Raw genomic sequence first — 18662 nt, 5'->3', positions numbered from 1 at the left:
CCAACGCGACAATAAATGGAAGTTTTTGGTTGTATTACATTAAGCTTCACCCGCGGCGTGACAGAGCATTACAACCCTGATGAGCCTGAAGTGGAGATCTTTGGATATGACAATACCTTAGGCAGAGAGGGTCGATAGTGGAATTGTTAGCCCTTTGATAAACCTATATATCAGTAATATTCACTGCCATCGGACGACGAGTATGATCTCTTGTCAGTAGGTAATTCTCGAGTTAGATATTGGCTCATATATGTGAGCTTACTAGATGAGAGTAAGAACGAACAGCAAGATGGAGATCACGAAAAGGTTTGGAAGCGATTCAGACCGTCTGCTCTTCGCGCTGTTTGTCAATCAATGTACATCGGCGCCTTGATTTCACTTTTAACTCGTGCAATCATCGGCCCACTGTACATCATGATTTCTTACCTCTCCTACGAAACGACACGCAACTGCGAATTTCAGCCAAAGAGGACTATCCCTGTTAAAATACCGTCAGATCAGAACATTGTCTGACATGATAGGTGTTGCCTTTCTTTATATGTGGTTCTTTGTGGGAATGCTCTTTCTTCTTCGACCTGATCAGTTTAAAGGGTGTCAAAAGAAAACTCACTCTTGTTACTTTTGTCCTATTTTGTGTGGATACACTTTATCGTGATTTCCTTCAGGTCTTTCGAATATCCCATTGGCGGCTTTCTGTGTCTTAAAAGATTCCACTCAACGTTTTATTTGTGAGTAGCATATGTTGGCAAGTTTATCTTCTAACAAATCATAGTTAATCGAGGGGACTGGTTAGGAAGGCCGGCGAACTTCAAAGGGGTAGGTTATTGTTCAACTTTTTGGTGCGTGACGTCACGACTACCGTGCATCACAATACAATGCAGCGTTGTTCGAAAATGGTTGATAGAGAAATGTTTTGACTTTAAATTATTTTTATTACTGTTTGCTTGACTGAAAATGCATAGATTTTAACTCAAAAACATGCCTGGAGATAACTGTTCCGTAGTTGGCTGTGGAAGTTGCCGTAAAACCAAGGGAATTGGAATATGGAAGCTTCCAGCACCTCGGAACGAAGCATATCGCAAATGGCGCGAAGATTGGCTCCATGAGCTCAAGAAATACAGAGTTACGGACAGTAACTTCCAACGACAGATCGAAAATGACAAAGTATTTACTTGTGAAAAGCATTTTCATGAAAATGACATCGAAGTAAGTAAGTGTGTGTGTATAATTCCAGCGATTTAGCGGTATGCTTATTAGTAAACGGCCCGCCAAAACATGCGAAATCTACTATATAACTCAGTTGAATTTTTGATAAAAACGTTAACATATATCTTAAACTTTATCTCTCAGCCGTATCAGAGAAAATGACAAAGAAAAGGCCGAAGTTTGGAGCACTTCCATTGCTGAGCATGCCACAGAAGAGCTTTCAAAAACAACCACCAACTCCCAGGCCTTTGAGATCAATTGTAAAGGAAGACTTCGAAGTTTCTGATATTTTGACCGAAAAGAGACATTGTTATAAAAGCTTCCATGAATTCTGTAAAAGAGCCCAGTCATTGAAGATTATACAAGAGTGGTGTACTCAGGCCAAAGAAGACAGAATGGTGTTCAGAAAGTCAAATGAGTCCTCTGTTTGCTTACCACAACTGGAGTTGGTGGTCGATGACAGTCTTGGGTTCACCATTTTAGTTTATGGTTGGTTACTACCAGATGACCACATATTTTATACGAAGTATTATAGATCAATGAGAAATGTTACCTTGAATGAATTGGTCAGAAAACTAACAGAGTCCTTCATTATTTGTCCTGGGATTGAACAACCAGAACTGAACTCAAATATTATTCACCATGTTATCCCAATGTCAGTGGATCCTTTGAACTGTAGTGATAATGAACCTGAAAACTTTTCCTTCAAGGAATACTGGCGTTCGCGTAAATGCCAGCTCCTTGTTGAGGGCATAGAACTTTGTTTATCATGTGAGGAACAATCATATAATATGCATCGATCGTCACAAGCAAAGCAGCGACGAATGTCAGAACCTGCACATCTCTATGCACCAGTTTCTAAGACTGCCCCAGATAGAATTAAACTTACACTGAGAGGGCAACGGCTTAAATGTGCAGATCTTGAGCGCCAGCTGAATGAAATGAAATCAGAAATTGCCAAATCCAGTATTGAGGTTGATCACAATTTGAGCAATGATGTTACAACCATACTCAGTGAAGCTCAAGAGGTGACACCGTTCATGAAATTGTTCTGGCGGCAGCAAAAGAAATTGCTCCAAAGTAGTCCAAGTGGTGTCAAATACCATCCAATGGTTATTCGCTATGCCTTGTCGCTGGCTGCAAAATCTCCCTCCTGCTACGAAGAGATCCGACAGAGCAAAATCCTTGTACTACCAAGCCAAAGGACACTCAGAGATTATCGGAATTACATCAGGCCAACGAGAGGATTCCAAGAAAGTGTATTGGAGGAACTAAATTTATTAGCCAATTCCTACTTTGACACACAGAGATATGTTGTGTTGCTATTTGATGAGATGAAAGTCCAGTCAAATTTAGTATTTGACAAACACACTGGTGAGCTTATTGGTTATGTTGACCTTGGAGAGCCAGATATCAACTATGCAACTCTTGAAAAGCAAGATGACATTGCAACGCATGCCTTAGTTTTCCTCGTAAGAGGTGTTTGTACTGAGCTTAAATTTGCACTGGCATATTTTGCTACGACAGGTGTAACTTCAGCTCAACTCATGTCACTTTTCTGGGAAGGTGTGTGCATCCTGGAAACTTCCTGCAATCTCTGGGTTATAGCAGCCACAGCAGACGGAGCATCTCCTAACAGAAAATTCTATCGCCTACATAAAGGGCTTGATGATGCACCTGGGAAAGATGTATGCTACAGAACCATAAATCTGCATGCTCGACACCGTTACATCTACTTTTTCTCGGATGCCCCCCATTTGGTTAAAACCACTCGCAATTGTCTGCATCATTCAGGCTCTGGAAGATGTACAAGGTATGGGATAACATCAACTTTATTTTACATATTACATTTTTGTCATCATAAGAAAAGAAAAAATATTGCTTAAATTTATATTATACATAGTACAGGAAAATACATAAAAATATAAATGTAGACTTTTCATAGTGCATCTAGCTATTAACCACCTAGTCTTTACTATTATTTTATTATATAAAATAGCTTGACTTCTTATTACTCATATCACAAGACACTTTGGTTTACAATGTTAATGTTATTGATTTCAGATACATGTGGAATAATGGTCTTTTCATCCTGTGGCAACACATCACTCAACTTTTTTACCAAGATGTCGAAAGTGGTCTAAAGCTGTTACCAAAGATAACATATGATCATATCTATGTCACCTCCTTCTCGGCCATGCGCGTGAACCTTGCAGCCCAAGTGTTGAGTGCCTCAGTCGCAGCCGTCCTCAGATCCTTCAGCCCCCCAGACACAGCAGGAACAGCCCAGTTATGGACTTTATATTCGAAGATTTCGATGCTATTATGGCAGTTTTAGAAGAAGATGAGAATTTGGAAGAACAGTTGCATGAAGCTGTACAGGAGGTGCGTGTTAACTATGAACAAATCACTTTCGGATCCTGTCTAGAAGAACGAGTTTATTTAAAAAAATAACAACTCCGAGCTGTTTCTCTTATATCACTGGCATCTTCTCAGCATCATTTATTTATTCACTTTATAACAGACAAGATGAAGATGGAAAACTTCTAATTGCGCTCTTCCTACCTCTTCCTGTAGTTATTTTTAAGGTGATCTCTGACTTTGCGCTCAGCGCTTGAAAAAAATTGTTCATCCGGATCTTGTTAGTGCCAATGTATTTTGGATCAGTGGTCATGTTTCGAGTAATGCAGGCAGAACTTGACAACCCCAAATTCATCGCTGTTCTTGGAACAATCCACGGCGCGGCAGAAGTTTCAGAACGAAGCACTCTTGTCCTCATTGATTATATTCGTCATGTGATCTGGAAAAGACACTCAGCTCCCTGAGGATGTTTTCGCACTCCTCGCCGTGAGAGACTAATCCCTGACATCATTATCATGAGCATGTTGTATGAATCAACTGCTATTGTGTCTGTTAACGGATTATTGTACTTATATCAGTGCATTTACTTAGAAAACGCTGCGTTTTTAAGGCTTATAGTAAGATTTGCAATTCATACCTCAGTTGCCCTGGTTTTTTAGTGGTTTTCCACCGGCGTATCCTTGGCCATCGAGACTCGCTTTCAGAATGTAGCAGTTATGGCTGTTTGGCGAAAGAGATGGAAAAGACACATTTCGTTTACGATGGCTAATGTGGTTCCATTGGCTATCTCGACGGCAGCAAATGTCTTGGCAGTAGTGCATGGGCACTGTGCTGAGTCTAAACGTCACCCTTGCAAAATGCCCTTCACATAGAGAACGTTTCATGAACCAAATATCGGCAGTCTTCCAGCTTTCCTTTTATTAATCGGGTTTCTGGTGCTTTTGATTGTTGATATGTTGCACTTACTCATTTGAAACGGAAACGTTGTATTGAGGAATTTTATGGAAATCAAGCTTTATACATGGCGGACATTGGTTTTTACGACTTTGCATCTTTTAAATCAGAATTTTTGTTCCACCATATGCAACGTTTCTTTTCACCAACACAGCAAGTTTGCCAGTGTGTTTCAACGACAAGTGTTTGACCTCTTTTATGGCTTCTACGACAAAGTTAAGGCAACATTACGATGTTCGTGTCAACACAAAGCGTCTATAACGTTTGCCTAGAGAGCAACATGTCTCTAAATTAATAGCAAACTACGCTTGAGTCCCAAATATCCACCATACCTCGAGGGAAGAAAAGGTAACGGTGTTAGTCCTAAACAATACTAGGATATCCATAAGATGGTAATGCTGCGGCAAGTTCTGTTGATAGTGACATAATTTACGCCGTGATTTATCTACCTGCGCATTCCAAGATTTACATTGAGAAACATATCTCTGAAGTTATTTTCTAGAGGAGAGAAAATATACTCTAAAAATAGAAAAAGAAAATAACGCTCACACAGAAGAAAAATATTGCCTTTTCAGTAACACAACCTCATTTGGCTTCGCCAAACCTCAAAAACATAGAGATGGCAAATGACCTTAAAACTAACCCTTACTATTGCATCGCAAAGGATACAAAAGTCATTAAGAGATGTCCTAATAAGAGCTTAACTTCGAGGGCAGAATATTTAAAAGCGCTAGCGAATGACAGGAGCCGCACAGGCTTATCAACACCAACGGTCGACTGCCTTTTGCTTTGCGGCTTACTGGCGAGTCCGACTAAAGCAAGGTTGAGTTATTCATTGATCTTGTGACTTCTTTCATTGCTCTAATTCAACCGTCCTTCATTCAGCGATCAAGATAGTAGGTTTACCATACAATGAAGACAATTAGTTAATTTGCCTTTACTTGGGAAAGTAGATGCGAGGCAAGAAATCCCTCTTGATACCGAGGTGTTAAAGGCAACAGGCGACCACAGAGAACTTTTAGATAGCAAGCAAACTCTCATTGGGGAACCGGTAAAGGGATTTCCTCCCAAACAAGAGGACTCCATTGTTTTCCGACTATACTGCATTCGTCCATCTAAAGACCGTTCTTGATGGAAAAAAATGACAATCCCCGATGCTAGATATTGAAAGAAGAGTACATTCTTAATTGTAAACTTTTTAAGAGCGTGCACGGATGCCATTGTTTTCTGATTACTCTTCCGGGCTGTCCCTCGCACGCAGCGTTTTTATCTGTTTCGTATAGACCACTTTGACAAATGGCTGCCGGAATAACAGGGCCGTAGCTAGCATGAGGCAGGACGAGGCAATTGCCTCGTCTGAATTTTGGCCTTCTTTAATTTTTTTCTTAAATATTGACTTTTCTTAAGAAAAATGCCATGGAAAATCCTTAAAAGAGCATTTCTAAACCTCTAGATTTCAAAGTTTTCTGGGGGGCATGCCCCCTCTAGCGGCTCGGGCCTTCGGCACTCGAAACTTGCCTCGTCTTGTCCTGAAATCTGGCTACAGCCCAGATTAATATTCTTTTGTTTAAATTTAAATTAACCCTTCTGGCCTCGCTTGAGATAATGTATTCTTTTGAATTTTGTACTGGAGAACGAAGCCAGAAGGGCTAATTTATAATGGTAATTGAAGTGAGTGGACTGCAATTTGGGCTGAAATCATACGCGTGATTTGAAATCACAAGTATGATTTCAGACCAAAAGTGCACGAGACAAGGTTCAATTACCACTTTATTACATCCATTTTGAAATCGCCCAAATACAGGACCAATGGTCAATTCAAGTATTTTACTGATGCAGTACTGAGCCGGTTTTAATTTTAAATAAAAAGCAGAACCACAAAATGCTTTTACATCTTATTTTGAATGCAAAACAGAAAGACTTTGACGTCATGTGTCAAAAACTCAGTCAAGTGTAAAATGATGCGATTTAGAGCAAAACATGGTACGATTTGGGAATAAATCACACCAATTAGAGCCAATCAGATTACAGGGACCACCAGTGATTTCAAAATGGATGTTATAAAAATTTCAACAAAGAATATTGATCCGGCAGCCATTTGTGAAAGTGGTCTATATGGAGTTTTCGCTGAATTAAAGGAAGATTGTTATGTCTATTCAAAGTATTTATAGTGCACTTATTTTTGTAAACAAAATAAATTACTAAGGATGTGAGACACCAGAAATACCTCAGTAAGTAACGAACTTCAGTTCCAGGTGCCGGAATAGTCTCCACATTTCATGGCTATTCTGATAAATAATACGCATAGATATAAATTGGTTTTACTTCCATCTAAATTCTTTCTTCATCGCTGAGATGTCTAGGTATACTGATTGTAAATTATTCATCCGTCTGAAGGTTGTTGTAAACATAAACTATTTAAAAATTGTTGCCGTTCATAGATATTCACAGATACATCGAAGTATTCTCTGCACATCCAAAAAATTTCGCGACCCTCTCGTAATAGACCACGAGGTGCACCCGCCTTCCCGAATGCCGAGTCTGACACGAGTAAAGGAAAGCGCCGCGCGGGACTACTTTTTGTGTGCTTCGTTCCCAGAGTTCTGCATTTTCTTTTCATTTGAACGTAATAAAAGGCGTATTATGTTGCAAAAGTGACCGGCAGTCCTGAAAAAAAGGGAAAGCAGTATGATCTGTCCATAAGTGCCGAGAGTGAACATCGCTATTTTTTTATAAATATATATCGCTATTTTTCTATTGTATAGTGATTATACCAGATCCTCTTATGGAATTGTTTAATTAAAAGTTTTATAGCTGTTCACAACCCTCCACTTTCCCACATACAATACATTTTTCGATATACTCTTAGGGACCAATTATCGTTTATCATCTGAGAGAGGGGGGAGGAGAGAGGAGGATTTGTTGGATAACATGGTTTTCATAGGGAACGGAGTATAAAGGAGGCAAAAGAATATAAAGGAGGCACTGCCAAAAATTGGCTGCCAATGAAGGGGATGATGATACTTCAGAGACTTAAGGGGTGTAATCAGGCTCCTTGGTTCCTTAATTAAAAAACTCGAGGGGAAACCACTACATGACTGTTACACCACTTATGCACTGAGGGTAAAAAAAAATTAAAAAAAAAAAAAAAAAAAAAACGCGCTCGAGTCAAAAGAAGCGACATTATTGAATACTACTTGAATGGATCCTTCTTTTAGGGTTAAGATGGCGGATACCGACGGGAATTGGTAGTTACGATGTTTATCAATCAGGGAAAGGACTGAATTTATCATCAACACAGTTATTAAGCGATGTGAAGTTTGTTGTTCCAGCCAGGTCGAATCGGGTTAAAAAGAGACGTAAGTTGGTGATTCCAGCTCACAAGTTTGTGCTTGCAGTCAGTGGCCCCGTATTCTTTACGATGTCAAGTGGCGGACACAAAAACTCTATTTAAATGCCTGACTATGATTAAAACAGCTTCTTAGAGTTGCTTTGTTACATGTACGGCGACAAAATAAATTTGGCAGGTGTTGTACTTAGCGAACAAATATATGATGCCCTCTCTCGCTTGGCTGTGTAAAAATTATCTGTTAGAAAACTTAGATGCATCGAATGTCTCTTGTATCCTATCAAATGCTGACAAAGACAATTAAGATTCGGAAAAACAATGTTGGAAAATGTTCGAAGGGTAAACACAAGAAGCCGTGACTTCTGTTGAATTAGTTACAGTTGAACGTTCATTAGTGACGTCAGTTGTCACACGAGACCTGTTTACCGTCAACGAGGTGGAACTTTTCAAAGCCCTATACTGAATAAGGACGAAATAGAATTGGGAATTAAACGAGACTTATTTGTATTTTGACTTATTTGTATTTCGTTATTTGTATTTTGACTCGCCCTACGGCCTCGTCAAAATATGGCACAACTCGTAAAAATACTCAGCGATACTACACAACAAAACGTCTAATAAGATATGTTTATTCAATACTACTTCAATGGATGCTTCTTTCAAGGTGAAGATGGTGGGTGGCGACGGAAATTTCCCGTTACAATGTTTATCAATCAGGGAAAGGACTGAATTTATCGTCAATAGGGAGTTATTAGGGACCTTAAGCAACCACGACGGTAACGGCAACGAGGACGTGGAAAAACAAGAGATCTAATTGGCAGAACAATAGCTCAGCACGTGCATTTTGAAACTTTATACATTTCTTAGCCGTCCTATGCAAAACAACAACGTGAAATCGCCAAAGTTTGCGTCGTCTGCGAACCGAAACCGCGACGGCGAATTATTTTAATTTCCATTTGGAACTCAACGCTGCTTTTATACGTCATGCTGAGGTTGAGCTGTGGCGTCGTATGAGACAGTAAGCTCCTGCAGCCATTTTTAAAATTCTAACTAAGAATCGAAATTCATTTTTTAATCGAAGTCTTCCTTGGCGTTGCCGTCCTGACTGCTGAAGGTCCCTACTAAGCGATATGAAGTTTGTTGCTCCTGCAGGGTCGAATCGGGTGAAAAAGTAAAGTAAGTTGATGATTGGGGTCACCATATTGCTCATATTGCATCCAAAATAAGTAAATCAATCGGCGTTATCTCTAGATTAAGACACTATGTAGCCCTTAGTACTCTAAACCACATTTACAGGTCACTTATCCAACCCTATTTGTTCTAGGGTATAGTCGCGTGAGGTCGAGCTGCAAAAATTCATAGAGATAAAATCCTAATCCTTCAAAAACGAGCCCTTCGCTTAATGTACTTTTGTGACTACAGATCTCATGCAATCCCATTTTTTGTTTCTTCTCGTTTTCTTCCTTTGGATATGCTTTGCTTTAAATCATTTGCCATCATGATGCATGACATATCCAATAATTTGTCACCTTCTAACATATGTAAATTATTCACTTATCAAGCTAATATTCAGCCCCATAAGACAACATCCTCTTCAAGAGGCGACTATTTTGTTCAAAATTCAAGATTAGATATACAAAAAAGGGCATTTTCAAGAAATGGTGCTAGAATCTGGAATAGCTTGTCTTGTGAAGTGCGCCAGCTATCAAAATACAATTTTAAGAGTAAAACTCATGATTTCCTCCTCCAGAGACTCGAAAAATATGACGATTATATTGATTTGTCTACTTTAATAGCACAACTATAAGACCCCAGCTTGTTCTGTTTTCTTGCCGTATCTTAAATTTATTAATTTAGTTGAAATTTGTCTAGAATTTTGAATCTCTTGCTCTGTAAATCTTTTTATTTTATATTTTATAATATACATATTAAACACGGCCCGCCTCGACTAGCCTTTGCTAACTGCGGACAGTGCATATCTCTTTTTTGTAATATCGTAATATTGCAATATATCATTACTGTTTGGTTTTTTTTGGTTAAAAAACAATTCCAGCTCACAAGTTTGTGCTTGCAGTCAGTAGTCCCGTCGTCTTTACGATGTTCTATGGTCAAGTGGCGGAAAAAAAACTCTATTCAAATGCCTGGCTGTGATTATCACAGTTAGTTGGGGTTGCTTCGTCATATGTACAGCGACAAAGTGAATTTGAGCGGAAATAATGTAATGCAAGTGTTGTACTTAACGAACGAATACATGGTGCCCTCTCTCGCTGGGCTGTGTACTAATTGCCTGTGAGAAAATTTAGATACATCGAACATCTTCTTTATCCTATTAAATGCTAACAAAGGCAAGATTTGGAAAAACAATGTGGGAAAGTGATCGAAAGGTAAACGCGAGAAGCCGTGACTTCTGATGGATTAGTTACACTTGAACGATCTTTAGTGACGTCAGTTGTTGCAAGAGATCCGTTTACCGTCAACGAGGTGGAAATTTTCAAAGCGGTTGATCACTGGGCCTCTGAAGAATACGAACTACAAATAATAACTCCTAAAAGCAAAGAAAAGAGACGACTTCTTGGCGAGGAGATCGTTTCTTCGAAAGACAAGGATCTGCAGTTTTTTTTCTACACCGGATTCTGTAAAAGGGTAATTTTACACCCAACAAAATTTAAGCAAGTATAAATGATACTTCAGGCTTATACAGCATTGATATGAAATATTTCGGTAGGTTCACTGGTGTAATAACACTGGTGGGATGTGTGGTAAGCGGAACAAAAGTTGGCTCACGAGCCTATGTTAAGTTATTTAGAAACCTTTCGCGTGTTTCAATAGCACCTATAGTGGGTTATCAGCCCTCTAAACCGAAAGAGTAGAGTAGAGTAGAGTAGACATCTATATTTATACAGGATAGCCCCTTCAGTGTAGTAAACACTGGTATCAACGGGGGTCCTGTTACCCACCCATCCCACCCCAGGGGAGGACATCCATCACACAGTAATCTCGTGCGTGGGAAATTAACGTCTCCTGCCCCTAACCCTGCAGGAGACGGGACCTCCATTTATTCGTCCCTATCCGAGAAGACTAGAATATCTAATCATTTCTTGATGTTATAGAAAGGTAGCTATTCTTCTCAATTATTTTAATACCCTGAGTGTTGGTCCGGCCGGGGCTCGAACCCTCGACCTCCCGCACAACAGTCCAGCGGTCTCTCCATTGAGCTAGCCTTAAGGAGAGTACAACCTCCCGGTTAGCCACCCGGTTAAAGAGAGTACAATTCATTTATTTTTATCCATAGCTGCGGGTTAATGATGCAATAAAATATACTGAGCTTTTGACTAATCACAGTGCACTTAGTGTCTCACTCATTTCATGATAGGAAAAAACAAAATTCTTTCGGATTTGGCTCTTGTCGGGTTTCAAGAATTCCATATTATTGTAGAATTCTTTGGAAGAATAAACGAGTGATGCCACCGACCGAACGGCGCAAACCTGTCCATTTTTTATCCTATTGGAATTCTTATTCCCAGACATATAGCTCATAGACGATAGATGCATACACACATCATATCTGAGTTAGTCCATATTTCAATTGCACACTCTCAAGAAAACGGCATTTTGCAAGTATGGTTAGTTTCATTGACATGTCCGTGTAAAATTTCTATCATATACCCGCTCGACCACACTGCTAAGGGAACTGCATTAATAATTGCCACAAGGATATGTCTTTTCCATCGTTTCCGCCAAACTGCCATGACAGCCATGTTCTGATAGTGAGTTTCTATCGCAAGAGATACACTTGTGAAAAACCACTCAATCACCAGCAAAATTGATGTTCGGATGGCAAACGATTGAAGCAACTTTACAAAGGATTCGCTTTTCATGTAAATAAGTTGATACAAGAAGAAAACTCCATTAACAGACACGAGTCCGATTGACTCGTACAACATGCTCATGATGGCAATGTCAGCCATTAGCCTCTCACGGCGAAGAGTGCGAAAACTTCCCCAAGGAGCTGATTTTCTTTTCCAAATTACATGGCAGAAGTGATCGATGATAACCATCATGCTTCTTTCCAATACTTCTGCAAATCCGTGAATTACTCCAAGAGTAGCCATGGATTGTAAACTGTCTAAATCGGCTTGCAAAACTCGAAACATAATCGCTGAGCCAAAATACACCGGCGCCAATAACACGTAAGAATATCCAGGATGAGTAAATTTCCACAACCGCTGAACGGGAATCCTAGAAATTACTTTAAGTACAACTCCAACAAGCGGAGCGAAAATAGCGATTAGAAGTTTTCCTTCCTTGTTTTGTCTGTTGTACGCTGGGTAAATGGAAACAGTTGCGATGAAACCCAGAAGGAAGCTAAAACAGGATGGCAGAATCATTTGAAAGAAAAAGATTGCCTGTTGTCTTCTCGAACGTCCTCTCAAAAAATGCCTCATTAAAAGATAAACTTGCCCGCATATACTCATAAGAAACAAAAAATGGAGAGGGATCTTTTGCTTCCTGAAAGCCTTTGTCTGACTTATTTGAAACACTTGAAGAATAACACGATAAAGTGTATCCAAGCCATATAGTAGAAAAGTTACTAAAATAAGTTTTTTCTTCACCCCGATCAGCTGAAATGGGCAAAATAACAAAATCACACTTGCGAAAAACCACATGTACAGAAGAGCACAGAAGAGGATACTAGATATTGAAATGATCCACTGAACTTGCACCGGAATTGACTCTTTGGAGTGAAACAGACAATTGAGTTCAGTTTTATACGAGAGATAAGTGATCAACATGAATAGCGAGCCTATGAGAGTGGCCGTTATCAGTGAAATCAGTGCCCCATTACACATTGCTTTCCCCACTGTGGAAAGAGCGGATGGTCTGAGCCGCTTCCAAGCCATTGCTCGATCTTCATCTTGTTCATTGTCTAATGTCTCTTCATTTTCCTCTGGCGCGCACGCGTCTGTGCATCTCGCATTGATCAGACTTGAAGACAGAAAAGAAGATAAAGCTGTGTCTCTTCTATCGCTGTATTCCTGAAATATAAACTCATCAGCAGGATGATAATACCATTCTCGACCGGTGCTTTCTAAAGGATCGTAGCCAAAGGACTCCGCCGTAAATTCAGGTTCTTCAGGGTTGTAATGCTCTGTAACACCTCGTGTAAAACTGAACACGATGTGACCAAACACCTCAATCAGTGTACTGCTACTCATTATATACCCATTAATCGACCGACTTCGAGTGCACAGCTTAAACTTCAGATAGCAAATGCAATCTTTCTTAATAAATGCTATCTTTGGGTAGATACACATCTAGAGAGTGAAAGTACTTCCGTAGTGAAACTGCTTACGTGGCAAACTCCAGCCTGAGTAAAATCTGCTTTTCTCAGCCGTTTTTGCGAACTCAAAGAAGCTCATTTCCATTTTCCTGCTTCTGGAAAAGACGTATTGACTTTCCTGCCGGCTCAACTGAGTGTTAAGTGAGAAGTTTCTAAACAATGCTTAACTAGATATTTTAAACCTAACAACCCCAGGGTTGCTCAAAGTGGTTTCGGTTTTTGTTAAACCTCGATGATCTATCCAAAAGGAAATAAAAAAATTACAAAAGTTCTGAATAACTGGTTTCCAAATTCATTTATTTTGGTACAATGGAAATAGCTGTTCAAATTAACTGTAGGTGCACACTTGGGCATATTGTAAACATGAGATGTAATGAAGATATTGCGAGCGCAGACTTCCTCTAATTCTTTGAAAATGAAAACGGGAACACGGAAACAAAAGTTATTTGTCTTATTCAGCGAAACAACCTGAAAGAAAATTATTCTGCTTTCGTAGTTCAACATAAACATTCTTTGTTTTCTATTCAACTTCTAAACTTTTAAAAGCCTTCAGGCCACTTCCCTTGGAAGCACAGCTAACGAAACGCATCAACTCACGAAGCAAGCGGCTAAATCTTGTTAATAATGGAATGGCATGGCGTCTGTGTTCAAAGTCTGAATTTTAATAGACGCAGGCAGTGTTCAAATGCGAAACGGAAATCAAGCAAACACGTTTATTCGTAACACGGTAAACGGTAAACTCACGGTAAACATGGTAAATACCAACGACCGCCAAAAAAATTTCACTCGAAAAAACTCAAAACTTTCAAATCCTCTAGAAGAAACTAAGCAAAAAAAAAGGCCTCTTGATTTGTCGACGACATTTTAACTTAAAAATCTCAAAGCGAGCGCGCGCGAGTCGCTCGCGCATAAATTCGGTAACGTCTTCTTAACAGGCAGGTTTAGCAATTAACCACCAAAATGAGTCTTGGAGAAATAACTAGTGACAAAAACATTTATCTATTCATATCTTGAAATTTCTGCATCTCCAAATTCTCAGGAGCCAGACGTAAAAGTGGACGATTCCTATACATGCATGAAAAACAAAAGAATAAAACCATCACGCCACTGAACTCTGCCAAGTTCTGATCATACCAAAACGTCTTCATGAATAAAACGGACAATCTTAAGAGTCAACAGAAGCTCGTAGAAGAGAAAAGGATGGAAATCTCGTTTTCGATTCGGGTTTTTGCTTGAGGCTTTTTCTAATTAAAATTATCAAACTGTTTAATTGTTGTAGAAAATTAGAAAACTATTACCAAACGCAGACACTATGAATGAACGAAACGAAGTCCTGTCATTGCGAAAGCATCTGGAAGGATGTTGATAGAGTTTCGGTCATTTTAATTTCGTTTTGGGTATCGAAAATACCGTTCATTTACACTTCGTACAGTTTCATATCGAGCTTACGTCTACGATTTTATCCACATACACAGTGCACTCCAAATACATTGTCTTGAAAAGTTTATAATCACCTATTTACTTTAATTCCGGTATCTATATGCATATCAGATTCTATTATTAAGACTTGTCATTTTTTTTTTTATCAAGAAGAAAGGCGCGTGCATGAGCGAACGCCCTGTGAACGGAAAGCAATAGCGTCCTCGCAAGCACTTTTTTCTCGTGCAAACCTCTCGCTGACTCGCAAAATTAGAGTTAATTCGCTGTCTAAAAGTTTTTTTTGTCGTCGCCTGTCGCAAATATACCTTAAATTTAGGAGAGCCTGAAAGATTTCTTGCATCACACAACCTGATTGAGTTGATTTTGTTCTCCTCCGATGCCACGTTTCCGTAACAAACCGATGAATGCAACATGTCAACAATCTTGAGCACTGCACGCCTATTAGGAAAGAGAGATAGTTTATTGCCAAAAAAGTAAAAATACTTCGCAGCCATAGGCTGAATTGCATACTTTTCAAAATTATGTATAAATTTATATATGAGATTATATAAAACTACAACATTTACAAAAAATTCTAAGACCTAAGATAATTACAATTACACAGCAATGGAATAAAACGCAGTCGATGCTAACACCCTAGATTAGCCCTCACGCACATAGCTGTAGTGAATGATGACTTGAAACGATCAGTGCGGAAGCGCGGCATGTTAAAAACGCGCTGGCGTCTTGTGTTGTACGCTAAATGATGTCTTAGGAAGGCTGAAAGCCGGCATTTAGTTTAAAGAAGTTTTTTAAGTGAAGGGCATTCTGCACGGAAGACCTTCAGACTCATCAAGGCGCCCATGCACAACTTCCAAGAGTATTTCTGTCGTTAAGAAGGCGATTGGAACCATGTTAGCCATCGCAGCCAGAAAGTGTCTTTTCCATCTTTTTCGCCAAACGGCCATAACTGCAACATTCTGAAAGCGAGTCTCGATGGCCAAGGATGCTTCGGTGAAAAGCCACTCAATGACCAGCGCAACTGAGGTATGTACTGCAAATTCCTGCAGCAGTTTCTTTTCACACCCTTTAACTGGTAAGGTCGAAAAAGAAAGAGTATTCCGACAAAAAAACCACATGTAAAGAAAGGCAACAGATATAAGGGCAGTCAATGTTCTGATCCACTGTATTTTAACTGGGATTGTCTCTTTGGGCTGAAATTGACAGTTCAGTCCTGTTTCGTAGGCGGCGTAAGAGATCGTGATGTAAAGAATACCAAGGATGGCAGGAGCTAAGAGTGAGATCAAGGCGCCGATGTACATTGATTGACGAACTGTCCGAAGAGCGGATGGTCTGAAGCGCTCCATCTTGCTGTTCGTCTTCACTCTCATCTCGTGAGCTCGCGTTAAGGAGCTGATATCTGACTCGCAAATTACCTACTGACAAGAGATTATGCTCGTCCTCCTTTGGTGGTGAATATTCCTGATAAATAGGTTTATCAACCGGCTGACAATTCCACTCTCGACCCTCTCTGCTTAAGTTATCGTCATATCCAAAAGTCTCCACTTCTGGTTCATCAGGGTTGCAGTGCTCTGTCACGCCGCGTGTGAAGCTGAATACAACACGAGAAAATACTTCAATCAACAAATTGTCCGTCATTGTTCGCATTAATTGGCTCGATACCGAAAGAACATGTTTCGATATTTTGAAAGTAGAAACTCAACAAGGGGAAACCATACTTCAGCTTCATCTGCATGAGAATGGACTACTCCACATGTTCATTGGAAATTGAAGAGAAAAAGTGTCGACGATCAATACTATTAACTATATATTTTTTTATCGTGTGACTGATATCAGGCGTGGCGTAATATTTTCTTTTCTTTGAGGTTTAGCGCATTGTTCTTTAATATCCCTTACTGATTGTAGCTCTAAAAGTGAAAATACTTCACCTTATTGAACAAATAAAGTACCAAGGAATTTCTGCCTTAATTTAAAGTCAAGAAGGTTGACCTTACGGCAAACACTTCTTCAATGACTTCAGGATACGTTCTTTAAGAATCATTCTCGTAAAATATATCTTCGAATTCTTTTATCATTACGGAACTTCACATCCTTCTTTTCGTGGGCTTAAGAGTTCAAATAGTTTCCTATTTGACCACTAATGGAAATGGTTAGAAAGGTTCTTGCCAAATAGTTTCGAAAGCCAAATGATATCAAATGACCCTTGCATGAATTAAAAACTTCCCAAGCAGAAACGCCGAGTCGAAAATAGGCTCTCGGTTAAAAAATATTTTTTACTCTAAGCTACGGACCAATTTTTTTTTTCGCTAGGATTTACAGACCAAGCGCGAGACTTACACAAACGAACTGAATCTTGCTAAGGTATGCAACTGTTTAATTGCCGTAGAAAACTAGGACACTCAGTGGCAAACGCTGGAACCATTAATGAAGGAAGCGAAGTCCCGTCATTATCTAAGCACATGAAAGGATATTTTGACATAGCAAATTGCTGCTTATTGAACAAAACTGAAATAAAAAGCAATGGGTTCACCTTACTGTAGGCTCTGTACATTGTAAAATGTTCGCCTTACTCGCTCAATCAGTAATGGTAACTATGAATAATGCATCTAAACTCAGAAAGAATAAATATCATATCTCGAGTACCAAATAGGGCGATTATCACTGACAAAAACGCCCGTTATGGCAGCCTAACTTGAAATTCACAGATAGACATTGGGAAAGCTACAGTTTAAATCGTCGTGACTTTGATTTCGTAAATGTTCACCGAGCAATACTGAAGCATGCAGTCAACTCTAGAAACTTCCGTTTGTTGTTACCCTGAAGTCCAATGGAAGCTTTTCATTAATCTTTTCACTGTCCACCCCTAGATTAAAAAATTCTCCTAGTTCTCTGCTGCAGTTAACAAGATTTCAGCTCTGACAATTTTGTTGTTAAATCAAACGAGTTCCTCTATTAACATTCTTTCAATTATTGACCGAAAGCTTATTTTCGATTCGGTATTTGCGCCAAGGGGTTTTCTTCAACCCATGCAAAAGAATCATTTAAGTGCTCATTTGCTAGAATTAAGCGCTAAACCATTGACAGAGAGCTTATTTTGGATTCGGTATTAGCACCAAGGGTTGTTTTTTTGTTTTGTTTTTTTTTTTTTTCACCCACCGGAAAGAATTAAGTACTCATTTGACAATATGTTGTAGAGCCGTTCCAGTTCTCATGGACAAGTGGAAAATAATTTGCATGCGTAAGCACCATGCAACGAGGAAATGAAGTTCCGTCATGATCTCTATGCCAAATATATCAGTGTTTTTTTTTCCTTTGAAACTTATTATTACAAAAGAGGTCATCGATAAATGTTTCCCTTAAAGAACAAAGTTGGCGTATAAGGTCACTTGATACAGTTCTTTATTTATATTTACTTCCAGAGCTACCGGCATATTCACTGATCGATATTGAAGAACAATGCGCTTGATCATCAGAGAGAACAAGAGAATAAATACCGCTGATACCATACCGAGTACAAAGTCCATTAATATTAATATTAATATTAATTAATATTAATATTAATATTGAAGAACAATGCGCTTGATCATCAGAGAGAACAAGAGAATAAATACCGCTGATACCATACCGAGTACAAAGTCCATTAATATTAATATTAATATTAATTAATATTAATATTAATATTGAAGAACAATGCGCTTGATCATCAGAGAGAACAAGAGAATAAATACCGCTGATACCATACCGAGTACAAAGTCCATTAATATTAATATTAATATTAATTAATATTAATATTAATATTGAAGAACAATGCGCTTGATCATCAGAGAGAACAAGAGAATAAATACCGCTGATACCATACCGAGTACAAAGTCCATTGTTGAAATTACATCTGACAAAACTTTATGAAAATATCCGTGTAAAAACTGAATAATCGACGCATATTGAATATTCACATAGCACATTGGGGTACTGAATTCTTAAAAACTTGACATGTTTCCGTGAAATGTAAAT

At 39.0% G+C, this 18662-nt stretch overlaps 2 protein-coding genes and 2 pseudogenes across 2 annotated transcripts; 2 read left to right on the top strand and 2 right to left on the bottom strand.

Annotated features, from left to right (window-relative positions):
* Nucleotides 1-15: 15 nt before the first annotated feature.
* Nucleotides 16-4439, top strand: LOC148722546 (uncharacterized; annotated as a pseudogene).
* LOC148722547 (uncharacterized) lies at nt 1287-3544 on the top strand. Its single transcript, XM_088736094.1, has 2 exons — nt 1287-3019; nt 3271-3544. The coding sequence occupies exons 1-2, from the start codon at nt 1365-1367 to the stop codon at nt 3542-3544; spliced, it is 1929 nt and encodes a 642-aa protein (XP_088592220.1). The 5' UTR covers nt 1287-1364.
* Nucleotides 4440-8483: 4044 nt separating the features above from the next.
* Nucleotides 8484-14448, bottom strand: LOC148722545 (uncharacterized). Its single transcript, XM_088736243.1, has one exon. It carries the CDS (start codon nt 13183-13185, stop codon nt 11467-11469), a length of 1719 nt encoding a protein of 572 aa, XP_088592369.1. The 5' UTR covers nt 13186-14448; the 3' UTR covers nt 8484-11466.
* A 644-nt stretch (nt 14449-15092) lies between these two features.
* On the bottom strand, nt 15093-18256 carry LOC148722544 (uncharacterized; annotated as a pseudogene).
* Between the last annotated feature and the right edge of the window lie 406 nt (nt 18257-18662).

The sequence above is a fragment of the Stylophora pistillata genome, chromosome 10 (assembly GCF_964205215.1).
Source record: "Stylophora pistillata chromosome 10, jaStyPist1.2, whole genome shotgun sequence".
NCBI lineage: Eukaryota > Metazoa > Cnidaria > Anthozoa > Scleractinia > Pocilloporidae > Stylophora > Stylophora pistillata.
Note: the sequence above shows the minus strand (reverse complement) of the source record. Positions and strands in the feature narration are given on the sequence as shown.

Coding starts and splice junctions, on each gene's coding strand:
- LOC148722547 (XM_088736094.1), top strand. CDS start 1,365: ATGACAAAGAAAAGGCCGAAGTTTGGAGCACTTCCATTGCTGAGCATG. Junction 3,020..3,270: donor GGCTCTGGAAGATGTACAAG/GTATGGGATAAC, acceptor TATTGATTTCAG/ATACATGTGGAATAATGGTC.
- LOC148722545 (XM_088736243.1), bottom strand. CDS start 13,185: ATGTGTATCTACCCAAAGATAGCATTTATTAAGAAAGATTGCATTTGC.